The sequence below is a fragment of the Argopecten irradians genome, chromosome 5 (assembly GCF_041381155.1).
Source record: "Argopecten irradians isolate NY chromosome 5, Ai_NY, whole genome shotgun sequence".
Classification (NCBI taxonomy): Eukaryota; Metazoa; Mollusca; class Bivalvia; order Pectinida; family Pectinidae; genus Argopecten; species Argopecten irradians.
Genome location: NC_091138.1, coordinates 27,476,399 through 27,502,942, shown reverse-complemented (window position 1 = coordinate 27,502,942; position 26,544 = coordinate 27,476,399). Strand labels below are relative to the sequence as shown.

Below are 26,544 nucleotides of genomic sequence, written 5' to 3'. Positions count from 1 at the left end.
ATTTTTAGCTGAAATCGCGAAAATTTTTACCGATGTAAATAAGGAAATATGGTATGAGGTGTTTTAAAAAAATGTCAACTTCCGGTATCTAATTGATTTTTGTGAACATTTACTGATTGAAAATATTATAAATGTCTAAGAGTTGGAGTGACTCGTACATGTAACACTAATTATTCTCACCGCAGTATAATATAAGTGACACATCACCAAATATTATGAACCCTTGCGTTTTCCTTGTTTAGTAAGCGCCACAGAAGTGTACAATACAGGATATGGTAACATCGCAGCGGTAGACCGCATCATTTATTTTTCGATATTTTTAGAATTGAGGAAATATGTGGGACAGTTTCAAAAAAAGGAAAAGGGTTTTCCTATAAGTAAATGCTTACTTTAGAAAAGGTATTTATTACTGTCATGTTACGTAAGAAAAAACCTCAAAATAAAGCTAAAAATTCCCTTCTCTACAAAAATTTCAAAGAAAAATCCAAATAAATATTACATTCATTTACAAGAATGAAGTTGAAAAACATTGATTATTAGGAAAATTAGTAAAACAAATATTTGTCCAAAAGAGGCAAAGGAAATGAAGCGTCAGAAGGCTAACGCAATATAGTTCATTTAATGAATATGACACAGTATATAAAACAATAATTGCAATTTTTTTGATATCTTATCACCTAGCTAAAATATTAACAACTGCGGTTGAAAATAAATAATTCAAATATAAAGATAAAATATTCTGTCATCATGTTAGATATATGAAGTTGTATATTCACTATTCTCCAAAACTGGTGTAACAAATATTAAATTTTGTTGATAATGTATTCGACGTATTGATTACAACAACACTGGGATCATCCGATTTATTTGTATAAATACCGTCATAAAACAGCAAGTTTGTGTATATAGCATACATTTTTTATCTGATTTATTTGTAAGTATATACTGTAATCCACGTTGTTTTCGCGAATACCATATTTCGCGTCTTTCTTCGTCATTTTCGACATATATATACTGTAATCCACGTTGTTTTCGCGAATACTATATTTCGCGTCTTTCTTCGTCATTTTCGACATATATATACTGCGACACATAAATTTGTGATCAAGTAATTTTAATGACTTTAGTGCATTCACATACAATTCTTCGCGTTCCAACTCTCGCGAAACGCAAAAATGCCTAGCTTGCGAAATAAAGTGGCCAAAAGTGTTCTTATTTTTTACCAACGACAATTACAAAAAATTAATAAACATAATTGATGATTATTGTTAAATATACGTTATGACTATATCATTACTTAACCTATAAAGTTCTTGTTCTGTGTTGTGGTTGGGTGATAAATAATTAATTCTAATATTAATAAATATTAATGCCGTAGAAAATGACTCAGTTATTGCGTATGGAGATATATAGAGTTTTATTGTCAGTAAGCTTCATATCGGTGACGTAGACAGGTAAGACAGATCACCAGTCTGACACCTGAACTGACAGCACAAATAACACCGTACCTGGTATTTCCCTATTGTCACATATATAGGCTTGTCGTTTCCCTAAGAGGGAGCTATTTCTCTGGCAAGCCCTTTGGAACCACAATAAGGTAAGACATTTTTCCAATTGACTAAATCCGGAACATTAATTCTATAATTTTTTCATTATAGATTTCATCAAACTATGCATGTTTATATAGATCTGATATTTTATATTTCCTTTGCCATCATATTGTTGAGAATAAATGTTGCAGGATACTGGTTTTCTATAGTTTACTCATTTATCTATTTTGTATCAAAATTTAATTGTTATATAAAATGTTACGTTATTTTCAATAAATCACGCATCTTTGAAAATATTCTATAAATATTGAAGGAAAAAATGGAGGACGCATCACTAAGCAAAGCAAAATATCATTTCTAAATTGAACGTGTATCTATTGTTTAGTAAGTCGACATTGATTGTCAGAAGTTGCTTTTCAGAAAAAGATAGCATTGAAAATTAGTTGGGTTATAGTATTTTCATGCTTCTCGATTGGATCATAAAATTGTGTCAGGCGATCAATGTTGACCTGGTCGTACAAAAATATTGGCATATGAGTTCAATAAAGCAAGATCTCTGGAGAAGATCTATATAGGCAATGCCTGCTACTTGATCCCATTTTTTTGTCAATAAAATTGTTTGAAATTGAATAGAGCAAGATAATTAAATGGTTGATTTGTCAAAATGGTATGGTTAGAAATTAATTTTAAAAATTTATTGTTATAAACTAATTATTTTGAAATTCCAGGTAACATAGGCCTCTGACATGTTGTGGACCAGTGTGATTACTGTAGTAGTTAGTGCTGCTGTAGCCCAGGACTGTACGTATCATTCTATATATATTATATTTTGTATGTGACAAGGTCACCTTGGTAAATGTTATCTTGTCAATTAGACGTGGCATATTAATGTATACGTCGGCGTAAGCATAATAATATATAAGGTAACGATTTTCACCTCTTAAATGTCTCTCTAGTTACCAGACTCCATTCTGAATGTGAATACGAAATAAAATCTGAATTGTAAATATACATAACAAACATGAAATATGATAATTTAACACGATCTCATTTCTAAACTCAAAAGCAATATCTAATTATCTAATTTTTAATTTATGATATTTGTATTCTTTCTTGAAATGAATGAGAGATCTCTTCAAAACGTCTAATATCTAATATCTAACATCTAATATGCTTTCCTGAAACAACCTGTTATTTTCCCCTTTGTAGTAGTTGTTGTTTCAGCTGCTGCATATCATTGTCGTTAATCATGTTAAGCATTGCCTAAAACATACCTGACTTAAAACTTTTGCTCCTTGTAGTTCACTTCGACCTTACGCATGGCGTAGGTTCTAGACCTTCGCGGGACCGTTTATATGGTTCCCAAAGACCAATGCAGCATAGGAATTACCAGGGAACACATGGGATCAACATGCATAACCCCCACGCACAAGATACTTCGTACGGAATGTCACGGACAAGAAAGGTTATACAAAAACATGTGGTAGATACTGGATATGTAGCGCCAAAACTTGTTGAAACTGGATACATTCAACCTAAACTTGTTAGTCCAGTGGATTCAGGGTATGTGAAACCAAACGATCCGTTGGACACAGGATTCCTGGAATCTGTTCCTCATCAGCGAATGGGTTCTGGTTACGTTAAGCCTAGACTCATAGATCCTCTTGATCCATATGCTAAACAAAAAGTTGGGAATCCATTAGGTGCAGACTACGTTGGACCGAAAATACTTGGACCCGGTGATCTGGGATATAAAGCACCCAAAACAACGAAGAGAAAGCAAGTTGATCCACTTCATCTAGGTCCATTAGATTATGTGGAACCTGTGAACAAAGGCTTCATTAAGTCAAAGCTTGTAGGTCCCCTTGACCCAACCTATATTCAGCCGAAAGTACCACTCGGCGCAGACTATGTTGGACCCAAAATACCAGGACCCGGCGACCTTGGATATGTAGCTCCAAAACTGCCGAAAAGAAAACTGATCGATCCCCGTCAAGTTTCTATAGATGCTGGATACGTAAAAGGTGTAGACACAGGATATGTAAAGCCAAAACTTGTTGATCCGTTAGACGAAGCATATGTGTCATCCAAGCCTCTCGCTCCAATTGACAGTGGTTATGTAGACCCAAAAATGCCTATTGGCGCAGCATATGTCAAACCTAAGATAACCGATCCCCTAGACCCCGGATATGTGGGGAACAAAGTACTAGGCCCCGGTGACAAAGGGTATGTTGATCCTAGTCCATTCGGTGGGTCACCTAAAGGAATGATCATTGATCCAATTAATGGACATGGACGTCAGGGGCCAATAGGACCAGGCATCAGTACACGTGATTTTGTGGCCGTGGAAGACCCAACTGTACCTGTCAGTCGGGATGTCTTAGGGGAGCCTTCATGGGATGGTTTACCACCGAGGTCGTTAGATCAGGGCATCTTCCCTGAGCAGCGAATGTTACCATCTGATATACCACAGCAACGACAAATACTACCCAGAAATGATATATCGCTAACTGAAGACATTTTGCAGAGCCGGCAACATATGCTTTCAAGACCATCAAAAATCATATCGCCACCAACAGATAAGAAAATAGATAAGAAAAAGATAGTAAAAAGTGGTAAGTTATTCTTTGACAGCATAACGTATATTTTACAAGGTCATGTTGCATAATGTTAAGTTATACTTGTCAAAAACCTTAAATCATCCTATTGAAGTAAAAGTTGCACCTTTTGTATTGTTTATTGATAACGCCAGTCATTCTTAATTTGGCTTCGATTACGAGATCCTAGAACTTAGTAATACAGGAGGAAGATTTGAAGCTCTGTTTGTTAACTGTTCAATTATGTTAATTTGTAGACGCAGAAAAACGAAGATACTACCAAAGATTACGTGGCTATCAAGGCGTAAGTGTAGATTTCATTGTTTTAATGTAAATTAGTTGAAGGTAAAATCCATGAATAGGCTTGTGATTTAAAAAAAAAAATTTATGAAAAAACGGCAGAAGACAAACTTTCTAGAGCTATTAGCTAATAGGTAGTTGAAAACAGCACGTGACTCTTTGTTTGTGCTATAAATAGCCTTATATAGTCAAAGTTGTTTTCCAGGATTCGGTACTCTATAGATCACATATGTTCGTAATAATGCTAGGAAAACGTCATTTAGAGTTGATCATTTCCAATAAATACGTTTTCCTTACACACGCACATATATACACACATATGCTTCGCAATGTATAATGCGTATTAACTTATGTCCGTCAATTCATTATGATATATCAAGTTTTATCAACTTCTATTGAAATGTATTCCTAAAGTTGTTTACAATTCTTTGCAGTGAGAATACTATGGAAAGCTACAACGTGTACAATACGCCTTAACCCTGACTGTGATACGAATTGACCTCCACCATCAATTTGTGATGAGATGTTTCCATCGGAGAGATACACAATTACATTAACATTGACTTGTCAATATCATTATTTCAACTAAAGCCGGAGTGATGCCGATAAAATTAGTTACATTCACAAGCGTACATATGACTTTGTAATATCTAATGGACACCATAATGTGACCATATAGCTTTAAACTATCTTAATATGGCTAGTGTATACCACAATGATTTTCTGCAGATATCAGGTCTCTATAGGCAGATTATGCTTTATAAAGATAGTTTATTTGTCACATAACTGGCCCATCTAGCCATGTCATACGGCTATGTCATAAATAGCGTATGAAACGTGTAATAACACTATTATAACCTCACATGTAGGTTTGACGTAATAATCTTTATATGACGTTGCATGATTGTCCCAGTAGACGGAAAAGTCACATCCGAGCCGGAATTCTACTGTTTTAAAAGTTTTACTTATATTTCTATTAATAAAAGTTATGTGATAAAAAGAATCTTACACTCTTAACTATGTAATATGAAATTTATCAACCCGGTTAAATAATTGATATGCCACTCACCGAAAGGCTCGTGACATATCAAATTATTGAACGCGTTTGATTTTCATATCACATAGCCATTCATTTAGGATCCTCTTTTTATCAAATACTTTATCATAAACATAAAAGCAAATTCCATTCAAATCTGTAAACTTTCAACATTGAAGGGTGTTAAAAAATTTGACCTGATTGAATAATAATAATGCAGTATGACACTAGATTTACAGTGGACTGAATCACCTATCTATTTAAATGAGCTCTTTTTCTTTTTGTTGTTCATAAATGTAGTAATTCCGTCATTCCGAATTTGCATATTACAGAGTTATCTGCACTTGCGGGTAGGTATTGATTGTGACGTCATGTGTTTGCGAGCGTAACGTCATACGTTTCGGAGAAAACGACGTGAATTGCGCTTACAAAATAATGACGTAACAATCGATACCTACCCGCAAGGGAGCTAACTCTGTAATATGCGAAGACGGAATAGACGACAACAAAAAAGGAGCTCATTTTAAGAGTTAGATGATTCGGTCTGGATTTACAGATAATTAGCAAAGCAGGCATAACTTCGGTCCCCTCTTCTTTCCAAATGAGGCATCATAATTACATATGACAGTAGGTCATTTTTAATTATTATATTGTTTATCAGTTGTTGTTACTATCATTCAATGCATTTACTTGAACGACTGATTATATTGTTTGTATATTGTATGTTATACATATTGTTTTATAAATTAAAATATTAAGCTTGCATCTTGTTTTATAAATAAAAATATCAAGCTTGCATTATTTCGCCTTATTGATAGAGCTGTATTTTATAAGTATATACGTTAAGTTTATCACCCATGAATTTCTGTGGAAAAACTAAATTACTGACAAATTTCTGTTTATGATGTAGTTTTATTTTCACAATTGTAGCAATTTCCTAAGGATGCAATGCCTTTTTTCAATCGCCAATAATCTGTGGTGATATGCTACAGTTTGATGATAACACCAGTGTAACCTATCACATAAAACAACAAAAACCAATATAAATTCATACAACAATGTATGGCGCAATTCATTTAATTAATAATACATTCTTTTCACAACAAATACACCAATGTATGGTTTGTTTGTTTGAGTTTAACGGCCCAACGACAACTAAGGTTATTTAGGGCCAAACTACAAGTCAGGCATTGATATAAGGATATCAACAATGATTGCATCTAAAAGATCACGATGCGAAAAAGGCAAGAGCTAAAACACAGATTGCAAATGTTGATTTAAAAAAAAGATTTGCATGGGATAAAATAGTTTTGGCTAAAACACATGAGAAAACTCAAATGTGTGGTGCGAAGTAATGGCATCAATAAGTCATGACAACGTTCGGTTTTGTCAGCCTGGTTTAACGTTCTGTAAACAGCCAGAGCCATTTAAGGACGTGCCAGATTCAGGGATGGAGAAAAGACGGAGTTTCCGGGGAAAATCACCGTTTTACGCCCTCTACATAATAAAAGAAAACCAAATATATCTTGCTCTCATATCCATGCATGTGTAATACTAGCTGGTCTAGGGCAAGGGCAATACACTCATGTCGCCTGAGGCTGTATTGCATGGCTACCTATGCAATATAAAGCCTTGTGACGTCACAGCGTTAACAAAATTACTATTTATTGGGTAAAATTTTCAGAAACTATGCTGGATTTACTTTGAAAGATAGAACAACAGGATGAAGTTGAAAATATCGCTCAATTTTCATATATGGAGAATTGACTTGCAGTCCCGTTTTCTTTCGATTTGATTTCAAAATGGCGGAAAATCATAGTAATAGCATCGATGTATGATAGAAAAATACTTTTTTCATATGTGGATATGAAGGATAGAGATATTCAACCCTCGGGATCAAAAAATGTTGTAAAACCCTCCCTCGGCAAGCCTCGGGTTTTACAACATTTTATGACCCTCTGATAGAATATCCCTATCCTTCATATCCACATATGAAAGAGTCTTATATCATCGTTCATACACTGGGCTTATAATGAGAATTGATATCTTACATATCACCTATATGGATGTTCCTTCATGCATCAAATACTTGTAATTGGGATATTTTGGCGTTGGGAAACTTTGGCATTGTTGTATCGAAATAGGGTGGTTAAATTTTGGTGCGTTTAAATTTTGCGTTTCCCTTTTGACGTTTTGATCGAAATATAAATATTCTACATGTAGATACACACAAAAACACATCATCACTGACTTAAACGAAAGATATGAAATGATGCATACCTAGTGTGTTTTTTTGGTCTTACTTAGAATCTGGTTCCAAATGCATTCCTGTAAATATTTGCAAAGACATCTAAACACAACAGATCATTACAACATTTATATTTGAAATAAATGAAAAAAGATCCTGTAAGAAGGTACTAGGTTTTAGAAATGGAGAAACACCGTAGTACCTTGGTAACTGTCCCAGTTGAGTTTTGAAATCGCTGTCCAGAAGTTGAGAACAACTTGTGGTGATATCGTGGGTGGGACACTCTTATCATCACTGACTTAAGAAATAGACATTTTACTTGACAATGATGAAGTTCTGGAATCAGTATATCATCCCATTCAGGAGATCTCTCTTTCAACGTACGTTATCTGTTGTTATTCGTTGATTAAACAGCCAGTAAGCCATTATCACTTACGGACGGTATCCGTATATGTGGTATGTAGGGTGTGTGAGGTGCGCGGTTTTTTCGGGATACTACAGTATGTTCATATTGTGGGTCTTTGTAATAGCGAAACTCTTTCCCTGTTCATAATACTATCTCGCTGAAGCATAGCAAGTTATTATTGAAATACATCACTGACGTTTACAATATACAAGTAATCCATGTCGACAATTTTGAAGCCGAAATCATACCCAAGGCTGATTGAGGTGGCCTGTCCTTGCTCAAATGGTATTTGCACACGCTTTGCCATGTGACATAGAATGATGCATTACAGCAATGATGCATTGTAGTTTTATTTCCTCGTCCTGAGATGAATAATTGTTCTTTTGTTTCGTGAGACAATATTTTATTCTGAAAAAAATTACAACGTCCTTACTACATGTGCTATATATAACACATTTTAAGGGCATTTAAAAAGAATGAACACTTCTTACAAATTGTAATTAATGTTGGGCAACATTGACATGTGCTTCTATTACCCTTACTAACGAGGTAATGCTTGTTCCACATACGTTTCTAAATTAATTGCATTAAAACCAACCACAAAAGGTTTTATCACTAAATTATTATGTCAACGTTAAAACAAAAAGTAACTACAATGCCTACACAGACTGGTGTCATAATTCTCACCTCCGGCTGTTTAAGTGACCGCAAAAAGTCACAGCGTGTCAGCTCACTTTTTATGCATATGTGTCGTCGTTGGAATAAGGAAGATACATCTAAAATGGATGTCTTCTTCTTGGATGTAAGTGAAATTATATCAATTTACAAAGAATGTCTTTTAAACATTTTTGAAGATGTGTTTTTCCTCCAAATATTTCAGTTACATGGATTTCATGTAATTAATACATAATTTAATATCAATAGGAAGACTATAAACACAATTAGTATAAAGACCTTCATTTGTTGAAATATATCGAGTTTAACAGAGGTAGTACAATTAGTAACAGAAATCATATTAAGTGGCGCTGCTTTGAAGGTACAACGATTTTCTTTTTTTTAAAAGCCGAAAAAGACATTATTTGGCATAGTGGGCTAGCCCAACGTAATATAACGCATAAAATCAAAATCTGCTATGGTCCACCAGGCACTTAGTTTTCTATGATTAAGTTCGTATAATGAACAAATGGAATGAGAGGAAATGAAACCGGTCGATAGAAAGAAGCGAAAAGATGCTTTGTTGTGTAAGAGGGACGAACCCATGGTCCCACCTCTGGCATCTTGCCGGGGAAAGGGAATATAGGTCACGTTTACCTTCAACTTTAAAACAAGTTGTTTTTTCAGGTTTCAAATGAATGATGGATAGAGAATAATTCATCAGGAAAGAAAAACATAATATCACAAACTTCAAACTTCGAAAACACTTTAAATTTTAATTCTTATAACACTTCAGATTGATGTGTTACATTTCATCTTTATGACTCCAGCTGTTGATAGTACGTAAAACTCATCAACGAACTCCATGTTCTGGAATATAACTTGCGTGATAAAACATGAAATATTTTTCTTGTCAGAAACGTAATTTATCAAAATTTCCATCCATCTCATCATTATATACGATTCTTTAAACCTACAGTTGTTACGTTGCGCTACTTTCTATTTTGTATCACTATTTGTTGTGTAACGATTCCTGAATATTAATAAAACTAGTTACAAAAACTAGAACGAATCCCAATTGTAGTAACATCTTTGTTGCCTGTGTGTAAATGTCCGTTTTGACGTCATAATTCTGTATAGCAAGTTTTTACGATAAAACTGGTCTATAAATAAAGCAAACCCCCGCGGTAATTACATGTATAGTAAATGAGTGTTTGCCAGTTGTCAGATCTAGGTTTCTCTAGTTCCGGTAACAACTTTCAACACTATAAATAATTGTGGTAGAAAATATCCTTGGGCCAGAAATAACTCTTAATATTAATTAATATAAAGATTTACTAACAAATCCAGTCTATTTTAGGTATCACATTTATAGATATAGTTGTTTTTATCAGTTCTTTAATCGAAAATATATCAAAAATTAGAATAGGATATTTTCAAAGCGTTGAATTAAAATGATTCTAAAATAAATTGGCATGCACTTTGTAATGACCCTTGGAGTAAAAGCTGAATTTAAATAAAAAATCATGAAAGCCATTATGCCAGATAAAGACTATTATAACAAAATCTGTCCTGCAGCTAAGGAATTGTGTCTGCTGTCCCTATCGCATGATCGTACATGGCGACGAAATTTTACATGACCTGTTGAGATATGTTATCTGGGGTCCATAGAAGGACATTAAAAACACACATGAATTTCACACATGCAACCATATACATACAGGAAAGATGGACCTAAGATCATCCTGGCTGTTCGGTATGACGTAAGGCATAATTAATCAAGCAATCAACTTAATTTATATATTTGTAGTTCATTGAATGTTACTGTTATGAACGTCAATCAACTAAAACATGTTTTTTTTTAATTATGAAGAGACTTCTCTCTTCAAATGTTTCTGGGACATTCAAATATGTTCTTCTGTGAAACAAACCAATCAATGAAACAAGCCTAAGGCCATTAAAGGAAAGGTGTAGAAAAAGGCAGAGTGCCCGGAAAAAAGCACCGACCTACGGTCAGTGCCTGGCTATTGCCCAATGTGGAATTCAGAGCTAGAGTTGAAGGGTGTGTGGTTAAATGTTGGAAAACATTTACCGGTTTTCCCGTCAGAAGGGAACAGGGGTTGAGTCCCACGATGACCCGCCAAGAATCTATTTTCTGTAAATTATAAATATACATTGCAATAATCTACATGCTTTGCGAACTCTTGGCAAAGGGGATTTTGAGAGAGCGGAATTGTGGTTAAAACAACGGTTTCTGGTTCACGACCTATTATCGTGATTTCTTCAAGGTTATTCGAAAGTCAAGGATTTTATCGAAACTAACGCAAAGAAGCGCCGTTTATTTTCACCGCCAATTGGTAGATCTACAAATGTACATGTTGACGATGCCTTTAGTACAGGATCAGTTACCGGGGTTTCAAAACCTTGAGGAAATGCGATATTTTTTAACAATATCGGTTGAAAATTAACATTATTTGTTGAATAAACACTGTCATGGCTACCGTATATGAGGCTGTTAAAAACACTCAAGAAATTGTGCGTGAGAAATCACGGTAACTGGTCGCGACCAAGTAGGCCTGCTGATTTTGAAAGCAAGGTCGACGTTTATCAAGATGCACAAAATGCTCAATCTGACTAAATTACAGATCCTTTATTATCACTACGTTTGATAAGAGGACCTGACAATTAGGGGTCACGTTCTGGTGACCTTTGGAAAATGGCCTATCAAATTGCTGCCGCCAGAATCTTGACTGGGGACGAAATAGTTTTAAAAAGCTGTCCGAATTATTTTCGTGTAGTTATCTCGCCCAAAGAGCACAACAAAGTTAAATGTATATGTATACTGGGACGAAATGGCATTATCAATTGACAGCAAGGTGTAGAAAATGTATTTGATTTGAAAGCACACGTGGTAAAAAGGTCATCCGGACATTACCCCTTATGGGATGTTGTCAGATCATCTATTGAACGGAGTGGTTATAATGTTCTGTATTTTAATCAGATTGACAAAAAACTACGACTTATACCAAATGGTTTTAAATTAAAAAAAAAACTGGACAATATCGCATACACATTTAACCACCGTCACTTAGAAACTTCGATATTTTCACTCGATTATATCACAGGGGCAAGATAATACTAAATACGAATAATCATACCCTGCCTCCACTCGGACGTTCTCTGACGACGTCCATCTGTCAGAATCCGCTCGTCGTTCAGTGCTACGTCATCTCCAATGGTCGGTGTCACTGAAGATACAATAAGTGTACTAATATCCTAGAGAATACATGGTTAGTATCTTACAATACAAGGTTTATTTTGGTGCGAGACTTTGGAAAAAGCCTCGTCATCTCGGCTTTCCGTGTCGAGCACCAAAATAAAACTTGTATTGTAAGATACTAACCGTATATTCTGTTAATCCTGCAACTATTATGACATTCAAATTACCAGCTATTTACTTGGTTTCGCCTGAAGCGAAACACGTCTTTGATGCGGAGGAAAAGAATCATTTATTAAACCGAATGATGAGTGTGTAATCCTTTTTACTGTCGAGGAAAATATATAAGCGCATTCGCAAACAGTACCAGTAATTCTATTTCGTGTGTAATATTACTGAAGCAAAATGAAAAAAAGAACCTACTTTACAATACATACCTTTGTCGTGAGCGCAGAAAAGACGACACCGCCATGCGAGATTTTCGATAGGCCCTATTGTAAAAACGACGTCATCCCGGTGAATGTGACATCACTTTTTAGCGGGACTGAATGATTTTTCATTCATCGGAAGGTTAAAGTTCGGGGTCAAGTTAGAAAATATTCCGTCAGATGTGGAACAAATTCACGAGATCGTATTCAAGGATAAAGCATTTCGTATTGACGCATAAAGCACACGTTTATACAGCAGTAGTTATCCGTCAGTAAGATACAGCAGTTTACAAGCACTGCACGACTTTAACGTTAGGCAAGTCGTATTGCCGAAGTCATAGGGTGTTTAAAAAATGGTCATTAATAGTACGACAAAAATATACCATACAGATACAAACTCACATCGAAAAAAACTTACCTTCGTAGTTCTGTAGCCCACCCCTATATATTCAGCATTCGTCTGCTAAGCACTGCGGTGCACTATCACTGCAGGATGGTATAAATTTCGAAACAACGTAATTCCGGACACATTACCCGCATTCAAAGATAAAAGGACATCGTTCAATTAATATGATTATGGATACTGTTGTGTGTTGAACATGTTTGTACACATCACCCTAATGTTACACACCCTTTACATTTTTGATGCAAACAAAACGAACTGGTATATCAGTACGATGAATATATAAATATTTACAGTAATGTACGGCATACAGTTTTATCCAGTTATTAGACTCTGCCATGTAATAGTGACGTCAGCAACGCCATCGATGTAGTCTTGTACAAGCCCCTTTGATTTACCACGAAACTTCAAATTATTGCAATATAATCAATTTTTCTTTGTTTTCATACCAAATCTGGCTTTCTGATTGGCAAAACCACTATGAGAAAAAATCAGAAAAAGGCGCGAACGCCCGATACATTTAACTAGTGACACACTTTATTTTATCTAGATTATAAGCATTGATGTCGGGTTTTTTTTATTGGGGTATGAAAAAAACCGATTGCAATCTGTGTGAATATGCACAGCGGATTCTCACAAAAGTTTGCAAGCACAATTTTTTGTAGGCATGTGTGTATTAGTGTGTTATTTCTTAGCATAATATTAACCCTTCAAGAATATACAGTTGCTTCATGCATTATAAGGCCGAAAATCTAGGGACACAGTTCCTAGGGTTTCCCCCAACACGTCGGGAAGTGTGTTTTGACTGATAACGGCATGAAACAATTGTTTTGTTACATGAAGAGGCTAGTCATGAAACATTGAATCGGCAGAGATAACAATGAACTTCAAAACTCGCGAGATGTGTATCATACAACGCCGTGCGAAGTTGTATTTCCCATGAATGATGTTTTCCGTATTTAAAGCGTTTTTACTATCCATATGTTTCTAAAAACCAAAATGTCATCGGCACGAGATTTCATCAAATCACTGTAATGCAATTTTATAGTTGTTGCAACTTAATATTGCGCGTACAAATCTAAGCACTTACAAAAGAATGAATGCTATATTTTTTGTATCAATAGGGTAAAATAACCTCCCGATTTTAGGTACCATTTTCCCGTAGGGTATTCACATTATGCCATTTTGGTAAATAAAGACGATTTAAATGTACATATAAAAATATATCAAATAAATCTATATATCCATGCACTGTCATTTGATTATTACATACGCCACTCATTCAACATTGTGTGGAATCAGACAAAATAAACAATATCTTCTATTAAGTCAATCTGTTTGATACCCCCACAGGAAGTCGTTGCCCCTCCTAAAAACTGAACTGCAAAAAGGCCTGACTACCAATATGGAATGGAATTTTATTATTTGAATATTGATATGAAGATCATCTTCATTTCTTACTGATACTTTGCTGTTCATCTTATGTCATGATTACGAAAATTAGCACTTGTTATCATAAAAATGGCGAAATTAGGACCCCAGCGAATTATGGACACCCGCTATATATGCGATTTTCAAGCAAGTACGTGTGAAAACAACCGAAAATATTTCATTAACATTTATATTGAGTCCAGGTAACAACCTATATAGTTAATTTACTGCATGTAATTACAATTTTAAAATTCTGAAACAGAATACATCATGATTTCTATTTTTTTAACGGATCATTAAATAATCAATTTGAAAATCCAAATTAACTTTCATTTAAAGAAAAAACGTCTGCATATGAACAGACTCGTTTGCTGCGATGATGGCTGGTTGATTATAATTAAGCTACATATAATGCATATGATACAATATTTGGGGTATTTTTGTCTCGTTCATAAATAAGTACACAAAACTATGTTCGGCGTGTATTTATTACATCATCCTGTTAATTTCACGTGAAGAATGGAGAAATATTGCCAGTGTAGATACCATTTTCGTCATGTTATTATGTTCTAAGTGCAATCTAACATTCTAGCGCAAAACAATGATGAATTTAGACTGTAAGCATACATGTATATATAAAAACCAAAAATACGATTAGCACAAATACTTACAACCTAATTTAATACAGATCCTTTTTATCATTACGTTTGATAAGAGAATCTGACAACATCCCATAAGGGGTCACGTCAAGATGACCTTCGGAAATGGCTGATCAAATATTGGCACTGCCAAAATCTTGACTGGGGACGAAATGGTTTGAAAAAGCTGTCCTAATTATATTCGTGCACGTGGTCATCTCTTCCAAAGTGCACAACAATGCTAAATGTATACATATATTGGGACGAAATGGCGGTATAAATTCACGTAGCAAGGTGTAGAAAATGTATTCGATTTGAAGTACACGTGGTAAAAGGTCATCCGAACATGACCTCTTATGGGATGTTGTCAGATCTTCTATTGAACGGAGTGGTAATAGGGATCTGCATTTTAATCAGATTGACTTATTTAAAGCACTGTTTCTATTGCGAAAACTGCTAATATTACATTACCACTAACTACATTGACAGTAAATATGCTTGCCTGTCGACGATTATTTCCGTTATCCATTTTCATCCTGTATATATTTAGTCACAGCGTATTTATAATAGAGTATGTAAGATAAAACGCGAGGAAAACAGCTACAATGTCGTACGTATAAATTCACCAAGGAGTGAGTTGATTTTATTAGTTATAACTTGAATGTCAAGGTCATGTAAGTACGCGCCATGGAGGTTTGTTGACGAAGGAAAGCCGGAGTACTCAGAGAAAAACCACCGTCCTACAGTCAGTACCTTGCAACTGTCCCACATGGGATTCGAACCTTGTGGTAATATGTTGGGATAGCTTAACTATTCACCCCTCCCTCTTTTTGATCAAGCATTATAAAAATGAGTAAGACCAGTGTTGTCAGTTTCATTATCTAACAGAAATATTACGAGTTTATTCAATTTTTATCAAATTAAGAAAATCTAAATATTTGATTTACTTTTAGTATTGCGCTTTCAGTTTAAAAATGTAGTTCGTATGCCTATGTTGACAGAAGCATTAAAATCTGTTACTACTTTTACTTCCTTGAGCTGCACCGCAAAACTCATTATGTCTATCAGTGCACTCACAAGGAAATGGGAGAAAACATTATTTACATATAGATCACTACGTCAGCAGGATAAGCCATTAACCTCAAATGTAAATAAATAACAACTGTTTCAATAAAGATTCAATTCAGCACTTTTAAATTATGTTATTACAAGGTAGTTTGGTTTAATGAAATCAGTTTTAAGATAATATCTGGTTGCATGAAAAGAAATAATTTAAAGTATCTCTTGTATAAAATTAAACTAAGCAGTAACGGAAGTATCAATCGTGCAGTATTGTATCCATGTCACAATAGTGTCAGTAAACAAGGTCCGGTATACTTTTGATAAACGTTTTGCTTTTGACTATTTGTATATTCCATGTCTGGCATAAAAAATACATTTCTAGTAGGCTTACATCGTCATAAAAATCGTCATAAAAACGGTTACTACCGTTGGAAAGAGCGATAATTTTCCTTTCAAAATAATCCTATACAGCTTTACAAAGTGCCGTCATTAAGATGATATAAGCCCCATTTTGACAAACATCTTGAAGCCATCTAATTTAAGATGCTCCACCGCCGACAAATGGTATTTTTTCACTATCAAAAAACAGGATCAGACGATTTAGTATTTTTCTTCAGTTACAAAAGTTACTTAATTTACACCATTACCACCATTGAAAAGTTTGAGTTTCTGATTTTATTTTAAGTTAAAAATATAAAAAAAATAATTAATTGCATCTCGAAAAAATTCCGTGGCACTATATCCTATATGGAATGAAGTACTGATTGCCAAAGCACCAAAGGCAAAATATTTTTTTTCATTATTTTTTGTGTTAATTAGACATACATATACATGATTAAACACTAGTTATTGTTCAAATGATGAACACCATTTATGCTCTGTCGGCGGTGTAGCATCTTTAAAAATGCATACTGGTTTCGTGGCTGATATAATATGCATAAGCGAGACTTCGGCTGCAATCTCAATGGCCGGCTGTAAAAAGTCCACAGATGTACATGTTTGAATAGTAACGGCGAACTCAATATATAGATGTACAACGTCCCGAGAAGAGGTTAGAAATTTAAATGCTTTCCACCCTTCTCGTATATAGTACCACCTAGAGCATGATTTTTATCGTTTTTTTAATCTAGACCTCTAAAAATGGTCTTAGGGCACTCTGGTGGGTCCATGATTATATAATCTGTAACTAATTCTCAGATCCCTGTGTGCTATCTCGCAACCTCGACTTATTTCATTGCTGTGCTTTTTTATCGATGCTATGTTTAGATTTTTCAATTGTTAGTTAAACTCATCTACATAAATCCTTTCCTAACAGATATCAGGGATATATGAGTTAATGAACATATTGAAAATTTCTTCTTTCGAAATTTAAAAAATGAACGGATCGCCGCTCAACACTTTGAGGTATGATGCAATATTAGCTAATTCGATGTACATTCTTCATGTAGTAAAAAAAGAGAGAGAATGACATTAAATACCTTTCCGACCAGTAATCTAGTAATGATTTCGTCATCGTTAATCTCCATTTACCAGACATATCACCTGTTCAAACAAAGAGAAGTCTCGGGTTTCAAAGCAGTTAAATTGTCCTGAAAAATCTTATGGTAAATGAGTTCTAAATCGACAAAACAAAACCAGTATATTTTGACGCTATTTTCGCAAATGAATTTTTTTTTCAAATATTCACTGAATTTGCAAGAAAACTTAATGGAAATAATATGATTTGTCTTTCGTAAACCTTATATGTATAAATATAAATAATGTGATAATATGATAACTTTTCAAAACCAAAAACCTATACATTACATAACTAATGGTGGGCTTACTATAATTGATAATGATGACAATATTTACCACTCATCTCTTTTTACCAATCCTTGCATATCGGTTGACACTAATGAAAGACTTGTCATAAACTAATTGAATATCTTACATGTTGAATGCAGTATTATAGCAACAACTTACACAACATCTGGAAAAAACATTTTGTCATTTGAATGACGTAAAAAAACAGCCGTCGAATAATTGACTTATGAAATAAATAAATTCATAAAAAACAACAATTCTCTTATAACCTAGATAGAGAAATCTTAATTAGCAGACGTTACGTGGATTTTGAATTAATTTAAGTATAAAAACCAACCCATCAGGTGTGACGTAGGTCACAACGTTTCTTTGACAGGTGATTTGTCCACTAGAACTATGTCGTGTGCAGCCAAGCGCGACACTGGCGTCCCAAATAGAGATCAAGTATTGTCTATATATCATATGACGTCACTACGCATAGCAATGCGGTGTACGTCTGTTTTTTTCTCTTTACATTCTAGAATATGTGTGGTTTCATTACGTCAACTACAGCTGCTCTAAATAGACTTCCCTGTAACGAAGTATATAAACCATAAGTTTACATATCGTTAACAGAACTTAACAAGACACTGAACAGGTAAGATACAGAAGGAGCCCTACATACTTACACACGGCATCGCGTTGTGGTGTGACTTCATCTTTTACAAGGCACACAGTGGATCATTTTATCACCATTTTATGATTTTACGAATGACATTTAGAAATTTTATTTTTATTTCGATTTTCTAATATTTTTTCCAGATAAAAATGAAGAAGATAATACTCATTTCGTTAATACTAGGGACGGCACTTGCTCAACTGCAGGGAGAGAGGAAGAGGATAGGTAATTATTATCATTTAAATACGATCTTTTGAGAATAATTATTTTATTTGATGACATGTCATTTTTTGCATTTTAAGTTTAATCGCTTTTGCTGGATTTCTGTAAATTATTATGAAACTACATGTATTATCATCTTAGCTCTATTGTGACAACAGCAGTTGGTTAAATTGATATGACTAATTTAATAAATAATTTTTCAGGACAAACAAATAACACATATATTATAAAAAAAAAGTATTGAAATATTCTAAGTTTTCGGTATAAAAGATTTATCAATTGTTTTCTTTTTGAGCGAACGCTATTTAAAGGCATCTATTAGACATGTATGTGTTTTTCTTGACTTTTTGCCAGTTTTAAAATATATATGACAAATTATTTAATAAGGCAACATCTTTTGATTAATATTTAAAGATACTCCACTGCCGACAAAGCATAAATGATATTCATTATTTGAACAATGATATGTGTTTAATCGTGTATATATATGTCATATAAAATAATTTTGTTTTTGCCTTTGGTGCATGCGCAATCAGCACTTCATTTCATATAGGATATAGTGCCACGGATTTTTTTCGGGATGCAATTAATTGTTTTTCATATTTTTTAACTTGAAGTAAATTAGAAGCTCAAACTTTTCAATGTTGGTAATGGTGTAAAGTATCTAACTTTTGTAACTGAAGAAAAATACTAAATCATCTACTCCTGTTTTTGATAGTAAAAAAAACCAATATGTCGGCGGTGAAGCATCTTTAAGTTTGCGGAACTGTCAAACCAGTCTTTTTTTACGAAATAGTTTAGCAATTAAACTAATTTTAATCCTTTTACATATGTATTCATATGTTGCCATGAAGAACAAAATATGTCATTTTCACTATTTTTGTCATATCAAAACTTCAAAAACTTAAAAAGTAGAAGATCCAATGAAAAAGGGTCAAGAAACTAATGTATTAAGATGTGTAAATGTTTCGGATTAAGACTTAATTGATTCACTTAAACTGAAATATGAAATGCTACTACGTCGCTAAATATTTTCGTTGCATTTTCGTTATAAAGATTTAAGGCAGAAATGAAATAGACACCGATAAAATACAGGCGTACCTGTGATTGAATTGATGGATACGCAGCTTTCAATATGGCTACAAAATTGGTCATGTCTTGAACATTTTATCAAAAAACTTTAAATAGGTAATTTTCATAGAATCGTCTTATTATTCCTGACGACTTCCTAATTAGCGCGCAGTAAATGACTATCACTACGCCAAGCGGCAAATCATCGAAATGAACCTCCATTGTTAAGATTTACACAGAAAATTTGGTTGGTGTTGTAACGTTAATATATCAGGTCACTGATAAAGATATGCTGACGATATAAGGCCAAAAGATATGTCTGTTTAGGGTTACCCGACCGACCCTAATTTTTGACCCCCGAACCTAATTTTATTTTCGTCTTTTCTACGAAAAAAAATAAAAGTCGGGATTTTGATCTCAAACTCCAGTTCCAGCCAGTTTTGCAAATGTAACCCTAAACAGACATATTTTCCCCTAAATGTTGTTCATGGACTTTTATTCGTATTTTCTTTGACGCTGTGGGCTTTTAAATAATACCTTTTTCAGCGTATAACAAAAATTCGGATAAAATGTTGATAGGAGTTATCAATTTATATTACAGCTAATTTACGGAGACGACAGGAACTTATAAATCTCTCGGAGCAAGAACTAAATAATGGAGGGTTTCTTCCATCGGGTTCGTCCCGTATTCCAGAGAGATTTCGTGGCCTAGAACCTTCATTTGAATCATTTACTGGAGGACGACGATTTCGGAATGCTTCCCCGGCTAGACGTCGCAGTTATCTTCAATCTTTAAGTGCTAAGCTTCTTAGAACAAATAGAAAAGGATCCCGAAAAGGAAGAAGAACATATACGTCAGCTATTAAAAGGCCCAGATTTACGCCGGATTTACAAGACATTCTTCCTAGACGAACGCCAAGTTATTCACCAACAGCACGTGGAGTTAACCCTTCCCCACGGATACCATCAACCGTTCTCGGTTTTGGTAATTTTCTACCAACCAATTTAAATGATTTCATTGAGAGAACAAACCCAGTAAACGATAGAAGTTATGTCACACCACGCAAGCCTTCTCTCATTGCCGAACCTCTTCCACTGCCACTACCGATGGGACCAAATCATATTTCAACAAAAGATCCAGTACCATCCCTGAAGGTCAAGCCAGACTATATAACACCAAAAGAAATTGTCGATCCTCTTCCTTTGCCAACAGAGCCAGGTTATGTAGAACCAAAAGTACCGGCAGGACCAGTTCCATTACCACCCAAACCTGATTATATAGCACAAAAGGAACCAGTTCCTCTGTCGAACGAGCCTGGTTACGTAGCACCGAATGAACTAGCCGATTCCCTCCCTCTATCACCCAAATCGGACTATGTTGTGCCAAAGAAACAAGTTGATCCCATCATGCCATCACCTAAAGCAGACTATGTAGCACCAAAAGAACTAATAGACCCCATCATGCCATCACCCAAAGCAGACTATGTAGCACCAAAAGAACTAATAGACCCCATCATGCCATTAACAAAAGCAGATTATGTTGAGCCAAAGGATGCAGTTGATCACCTTCCTTTGCCGACAGATCCTGGATATGTAGCGCCAAAGAAAATTGTTGACCCCATCCTGCCATCACCCAAAGCAGACTATGTAGCGCCAAAAGAACTAATAGACCCCATCATGCCATCACCCAAAGCAGACTATGTAGCACCAAAAGAACTAATAGACCCCATCATGCCATCACCCAAAGCAGATTATGTTAAGCCAAAAGAACTAATTGATCCCATCATTCCATTACCAAAAGAAGACTATGTTGCGCCAAAGAACGTAGTTGATCTTTTGCCTTTGCCGCATAATTCTGGCTATGTAGAGCCAAAGGAAATAGTTGACCCCATCCTTACATCACCTAATTCAGATTATGTTGCGCCAAAGAATGCAATTGATTCCGTTCCTGTTACGATAAAGTCTGACTATGTAGCACCGAAGGGACCAATTGATCCCATTTCACATGGGCCAGATTCTCTTCCTCTGCTACCAAAAACCGCCGATTATGTTCCAACAGGTGATTTGGATATCCAAAATACACCAGATTTAGTCGCCCCGTTACCATCTCTACCTAAACTCCCATTTGAGCCCCTTGATCCACTTAACATTCCACAATTACCAATTCCAGCTGACAATTCGAATTTTGAACAAAGCCTTCCTAATCTGTCCGGTCCTCTTGGTCCTATCATTGAACCCATTCATGGGTTACCCATGGATCCATTAGGTCAATTTGAGCTACCCACTTTGCCCGGCAAGGATGCTAATTATGCTGGCTCTAACAAGCAGGGTCCACTAGATGGCGCGCCATTGCAGATCCCTGTGTTCCCTGGTGAACCAATTGTTGCCAAGGATCCTAATTATGTCGAACCGTCTGTGCCAGGTGCTGATACCCCTTTCGGTGCTCTGCCATTAGGTCCTTTTGATCCAATCAATACTGGTGTTCCATCAAATGACCCAAATTATGTCGACCCTTTATCGATGACCCCAATAGATCCCTTGGGTCCGTTAACCCCACTGGCTCCTATTGACGTTTTAGATAATACCGATGTTTTATCGCCTAATAAGCCGGGTTATGTCCCGCCCATCGAACCTCTGGGTGTCGATCCTACTGGTGAACTATTTGCAGACCCGTTCAGTTCTAGTTTTAACAGTCCCTTCACTGCTGATGCTTTTATGGAACCTTTAGTGCCTACAGGTGGGATAGTTGGTAAGCCGCTGACTTCTTCCAAAACGTCGTCGAAGCAGTTTGCCCTTGACAAAGGTTTGCCATCTCCTGCCCAAGGACTAGTTAGTGGAGATCAAGCTATAGTTGACCCACCTTTCACACCTACGGAACCAGAATATGTTGAACCACCCGTACAAGTTTCAGCCGGTAAAAAGGATGTTTCGAAACCAGTGCTGCCAAAAGAAACAATACCAAGCGTGTTACCTTCAAATGTGATGGGTCTCTTAGATTTACCACAGGATCCATTTGGTGAACCCTTAGGAGTACTTCCACCTGGCAGTCTGCCGCCATTTGATGTGGGTTCTATGCCCTTTCCAGATCTCCCTGCACTACCAGGTAAATATATCTTATATAGCAAATGTACATTTCCAAGGTTTACAATATTTGTATTCAGTAGCTAAATTACATATCACTCAAAAACGAATTTTTAAATTGTTTTAATTGAAAAAATAAAACAAAACAAACCAGACGACAAGATTAGAGCATTTGCATGGGAAAATATTAAATATTATATATTCACAGGCTATTTCCGCATGTTCTGTATATGTGATATAACTATTTACGATTGTTATAGGGTCACCTGATGCGGGACTAGGTGCCGGAGTTAACGATCCGTCACTTCCTCCTGAAGGTTATGCACCAGAACCGGATCTTCCGGAATCCCAATTGTTTGACGGAACTCTTCCACCAATGCCGGACCTGCCACCTACAGCGGGGGATGTCGTAATGCCAGACCAGCTATCAATGGCAGAGATCAATGACGCAGCAAGAAGAGAATATGCCAAACTAGACAATGCATTTGATCAAAGATGGGATAATCCTAACGTACGAAATTCAGATTTGTATGTAAAAGCGAGGCCAGTAGATGCTAAAGATGTACGGCCAGCTAAAATAAGTACATTGTTTGACTTCTTGCCAGGAGGCTTTGGTTCCGACATCCTTACGAACAGCGTGGATAGAGTGAGTGACAGAACAAGAGGCCTTATAGAGGCCGCACGGAGAAAGAAACAAGGTAATTAAATTATGTTCAAATATTATTCAAAATCCTAAAATTCCAGCATTTATTTTTTAAATTTTGCATCAACATTGATTTCGCTTTAGAATACATTATATTTTTTTCTAATGTTAAAGATTTTTTTTATATAAAGATATTGAACTTTAATTTACGTTTAAAAATAGCATTTATGTTAATCTTATCATAAATATCCATGATAACCAGTCTCTTGTTCTCTGTTTAATGTATGGTTATTTTTTCCTGTTGTAGGATACACGTCGAAGTACGATGCTCTGCGATCATACGAAGGAGTAAGTATTTATTAGTCCCTTGCCGGTGAAACCGGAGGACTATATTGTTTGTTCCCGTCTGTCTGTCTGTTCGTCTGTCTGTCGGTCCGGATTTTGTTTCCAGACGATAACTTGTAATTCAAATCAACGGATTTTGATCAAATTTCACACAATGGTAGCATGTGAGAAAATACAGCTTAGGATTGAATTTGGGGTCAAATTAAAATAGATTGTATCACATTTTTTAGTTTTCGAATGATTACGTGAAAACACATCAACGGAATTTGTTCAAATTTCATACAATGGTAAAATAGGAGAAAACAGCTTGGGATTGAATTTAAGGTCAAAATGTCAAAGACAAAGGCCACTGTTACTAAAAATAGATTGTTTCACAAATTTTCGGACGATAATTCGAGACAGAATTTGTTCAAAATTTATACAATGAAAGCATAACAAATCAATAGTAACTTGCCACAGATAAGAAAATGTAATTGGCGGCAGGGGACGTGTGTTGCTCGCAACACTTACTGTAAGCTTATTTTCCACATAATTATATTTCAAAAGATATTTTTTACCTTGTTTAAACAATTATGAGTGAATATGTTTTCTTCTTAGTTGCATTTCACACTTTATACAGTATTATTAACAAACACAATATTCTTTTATGCAAATTAGGATAATTATGATGATACGGAACGAAGTCGTTTTAGAATGATCCGACAACTTTTTGAATATGGTAAATAACTTAATGTTAATTCTATGAAGGGTCATTATGTTATTTTATTTCCTTATATCTTTTTCTCTAGTAAATGGACGACAATGTCTATGCCGAGACAAGCGGGCGAGAGCGAGAGTGACAAACTCCTGTTTCCAGAAGGCGGGAACGCTGCAATACTTCTACAAATCCAAAGTTCATTTATGTAAATTTGTACATTTCCACTGTGATAATTTTTATAATTATTTCTATGTATTTAAATTAAATCTAAATAAAATGTTTTATTTTTATTATTTTTTCTTCAATGAATAGTATGACCAAGACGAAAAGGATATAATTAATATATTATATAAAACCAATATACGATTCTGGTTCAAATGCAAAAGAACATAATGATTAATTACAAAACAAACGAACAACTTAAGAAGATTTTGTCTAGTTTATTTTATTTTATCTTATGCACGTGCAATTGTCAACATCAAAGGTGGAAATAAGAAAGATTGTTTTATAACATTATCGTAGGGTTTACCTGAAACAAATCTCGAATATATAAATATAAAAAAAAATCAAAAACAACAACAAAACCCAACACAAATCTCGAATATATAAATATAAAAAAAAATCAAAAACAACAACAAAACCCAACAACAAAAAATACAACAAAAACGACAAAAATAACATTGAGAGTAAAGAATCGACTATTACCATGGCTGGTCTCTATGGGTTATGCCAATTTTGAAAACTATCCAGAATGTAATATATATAGAGAGAGATAGAGAGCGACAAATTTGATCGATATGGCTAAATACGTACACAAAAAATAGATTTGTGTGCCTATATGTGATACTTTGTAGAATAATTTCAAAGTAAGATCATGTAGAGTGCTCCTAGTACAAAATCATTCTACCGCTTTCAACAGGACGAAGTAATGGCAGAATAATTCAGAGTGTAAGCTATGGCAGTTTGATGTTGGTCTGTATCTCGAACATTACAATGTACAGAACATTGACACCAAAAGAGATGCCACTGTGTTGTTTATTTTGATGTACAAATTATTAATCCTTAATGTCAATGGTCATTTATGAACACGACATGTTTTTAATATTGAGTCAAACTATCAGCATACCAATGATCATCTTGATCATTTAGTGTGACCAAGCTGGGGAGTAGCGATCGAAAATTAATGGTTAGCTTGAAAAGTAATGTTGTGTACATAGCATTCATCAACGTACCAGATGTAATTGCCAACCGCTACATGCGAGTTTCAATCACACCAATAGGAAATATTTAACCGCTCGGCAACTGCAGGATGGCCTACTATTTACAGTATGTAAGTACATTTAAGCATTAAACTATCTTCCTATGGCATCTATGGTCTATATAGATGCAAGAGCTTTGCAGACAATCTTCATAATGCGCGTTAGCGCATAACGCGCATTATGAGATGATTGTCTGCAAAGCTCTGGCATCTATATAGACCATAGATGCCATAGGAAAATAGTTTAATGCTTATATTTACATTATCAACTCATTTTGGGATCTCTGCATTAGCATTGTTTAAGCTAGACTAGGAAAACCGTTTACCAAGACGATTTAATCCAAGAGATGGAACAGCCATTTTGACGGTGATCAGTTGACGTCACCACGTCAACATTAGTGACGTCATACTGGTCACGTTTTGGGTGTCAGTTATACCTTCATATTCTTCATATGCTTGTAAAACATAAATAATATTGGAGAAAAAAAACGGTACAAAAATTCCAAAAGTGGCATGAATCCAAAACAATAGCTAAATCAAATGACTTTCAAATTAGTAATTCAGATGAATACTTGACAATGTTTTTGTTTTTATATTATATGAAAAAATATTCCGTGGGCATATTTAAGAATAATTTCTATTTTCAAACATATTTGCTTAGGTTACAAAAGATATCTTGATTAATCTATTTCTGATAGCTTCAGTTGAAGAAGTACGCGGGGTAACTTTATCTGACTATCTGTAAAGATATTCTGATAAAAAAGAACATTTTAAGATTTGAACAACGTCCCTA

At 35.0% G+C, this 26,544-nt stretch overlaps 3 protein-coding genes across 3 annotated transcripts in view; 2 read left to right on the top strand and 1 right to left on the bottom strand.

The window, feature by feature from the left end:
* The window catches only part of LOC138324363 (uncharacterized), a 120,832-nt gene that overhangs the window by 86,237 nt on the left and 8,051 nt on the right, over positions 1-26,544 (bottom strand). The gene's annotated exons all lie outside the window — the stretch shown is intronic.
* LOC138323398 (uncharacterized) lies at positions 1,535-6,246 on the top strand. The gene is made up of 5 exons (XM_069267989.1): positions 1,535-1,597; positions 2,279-2,351; positions 2,852-4,165; positions 4,405-4,451; positions 4,882-6,246. Exons 2-5 carry the CDS (start codon positions 2,297-2,299, stop codon positions 4,882-4,884), a joined length of 1,419 nt encoding a protein of 472 aa, XP_069124090.1. The 5' UTR covers positions 1,535-1,597; positions 2,279-2,296; the 3' UTR covers positions 4,885-6,246.
* LOC138323397 (calphotin-like) lies at positions 18,581-24,786 on the top strand. Its single transcript, XM_069267988.1, has 5 exons — positions 18,581-18,659; positions 20,329-22,830; positions 23,069-23,506; positions 23,759-23,799; positions 24,585-24,786. Exons 1-5 carry the CDS (start codon positions 18,584-18,586, stop codon positions 24,585-24,587), a joined length of 3,060 nt encoding a protein of 1,019 aa, XP_069124089.1. The 5' UTR covers positions 18,581-18,583; the 3' UTR covers positions 24,588-24,786.

Excerpts from the sequence above, each read along its gene's own strand:
- LOC138323398 (XM_069267989.1), top strand. The coding sequence starts at position 2,297 with ATGTTGTGGACCAGTGTGATTACTGTAGTAGTTAGTGCTGCTGTAGCC. Across the intron at positions 2,352-2,851 it reads TGCTGCTGTAGCCCAGGACT|TTCACTTCGACCTTACGCAT; the intron begins GTACGTATCATT and ends TGCTCCTTGTAG. Across the intron at positions 4,166-4,404 it reads GAAAAAGATAGTAAAAAGTG|ACGCAGAAAAACGAAGATAC; the intron begins GTAAGTTATTCT and ends GTTAATTTGTAG.
- LOC138323397 (XM_069267988.1), top strand. The coding sequence starts at position 18,584 with ATGAAGAAGATAATACTCATTTCGTTAATACTAGGGACGGCACTTGCT. Across the intron at positions 22,831-23,068 it reads AGATCTCCCTGCACTACCAG|GGTCACCTGATGCGGGACTA; the intron begins GTAAATATATCT and ends CGATTGTTATAG. Across the intron at positions 23,507-23,758 it reads CGCACGGAGAAAGAAACAAG|GATACACGTCGAAGTACGAT; the intron begins GTAATTAAATTA and ends TTCCTGTTGTAG.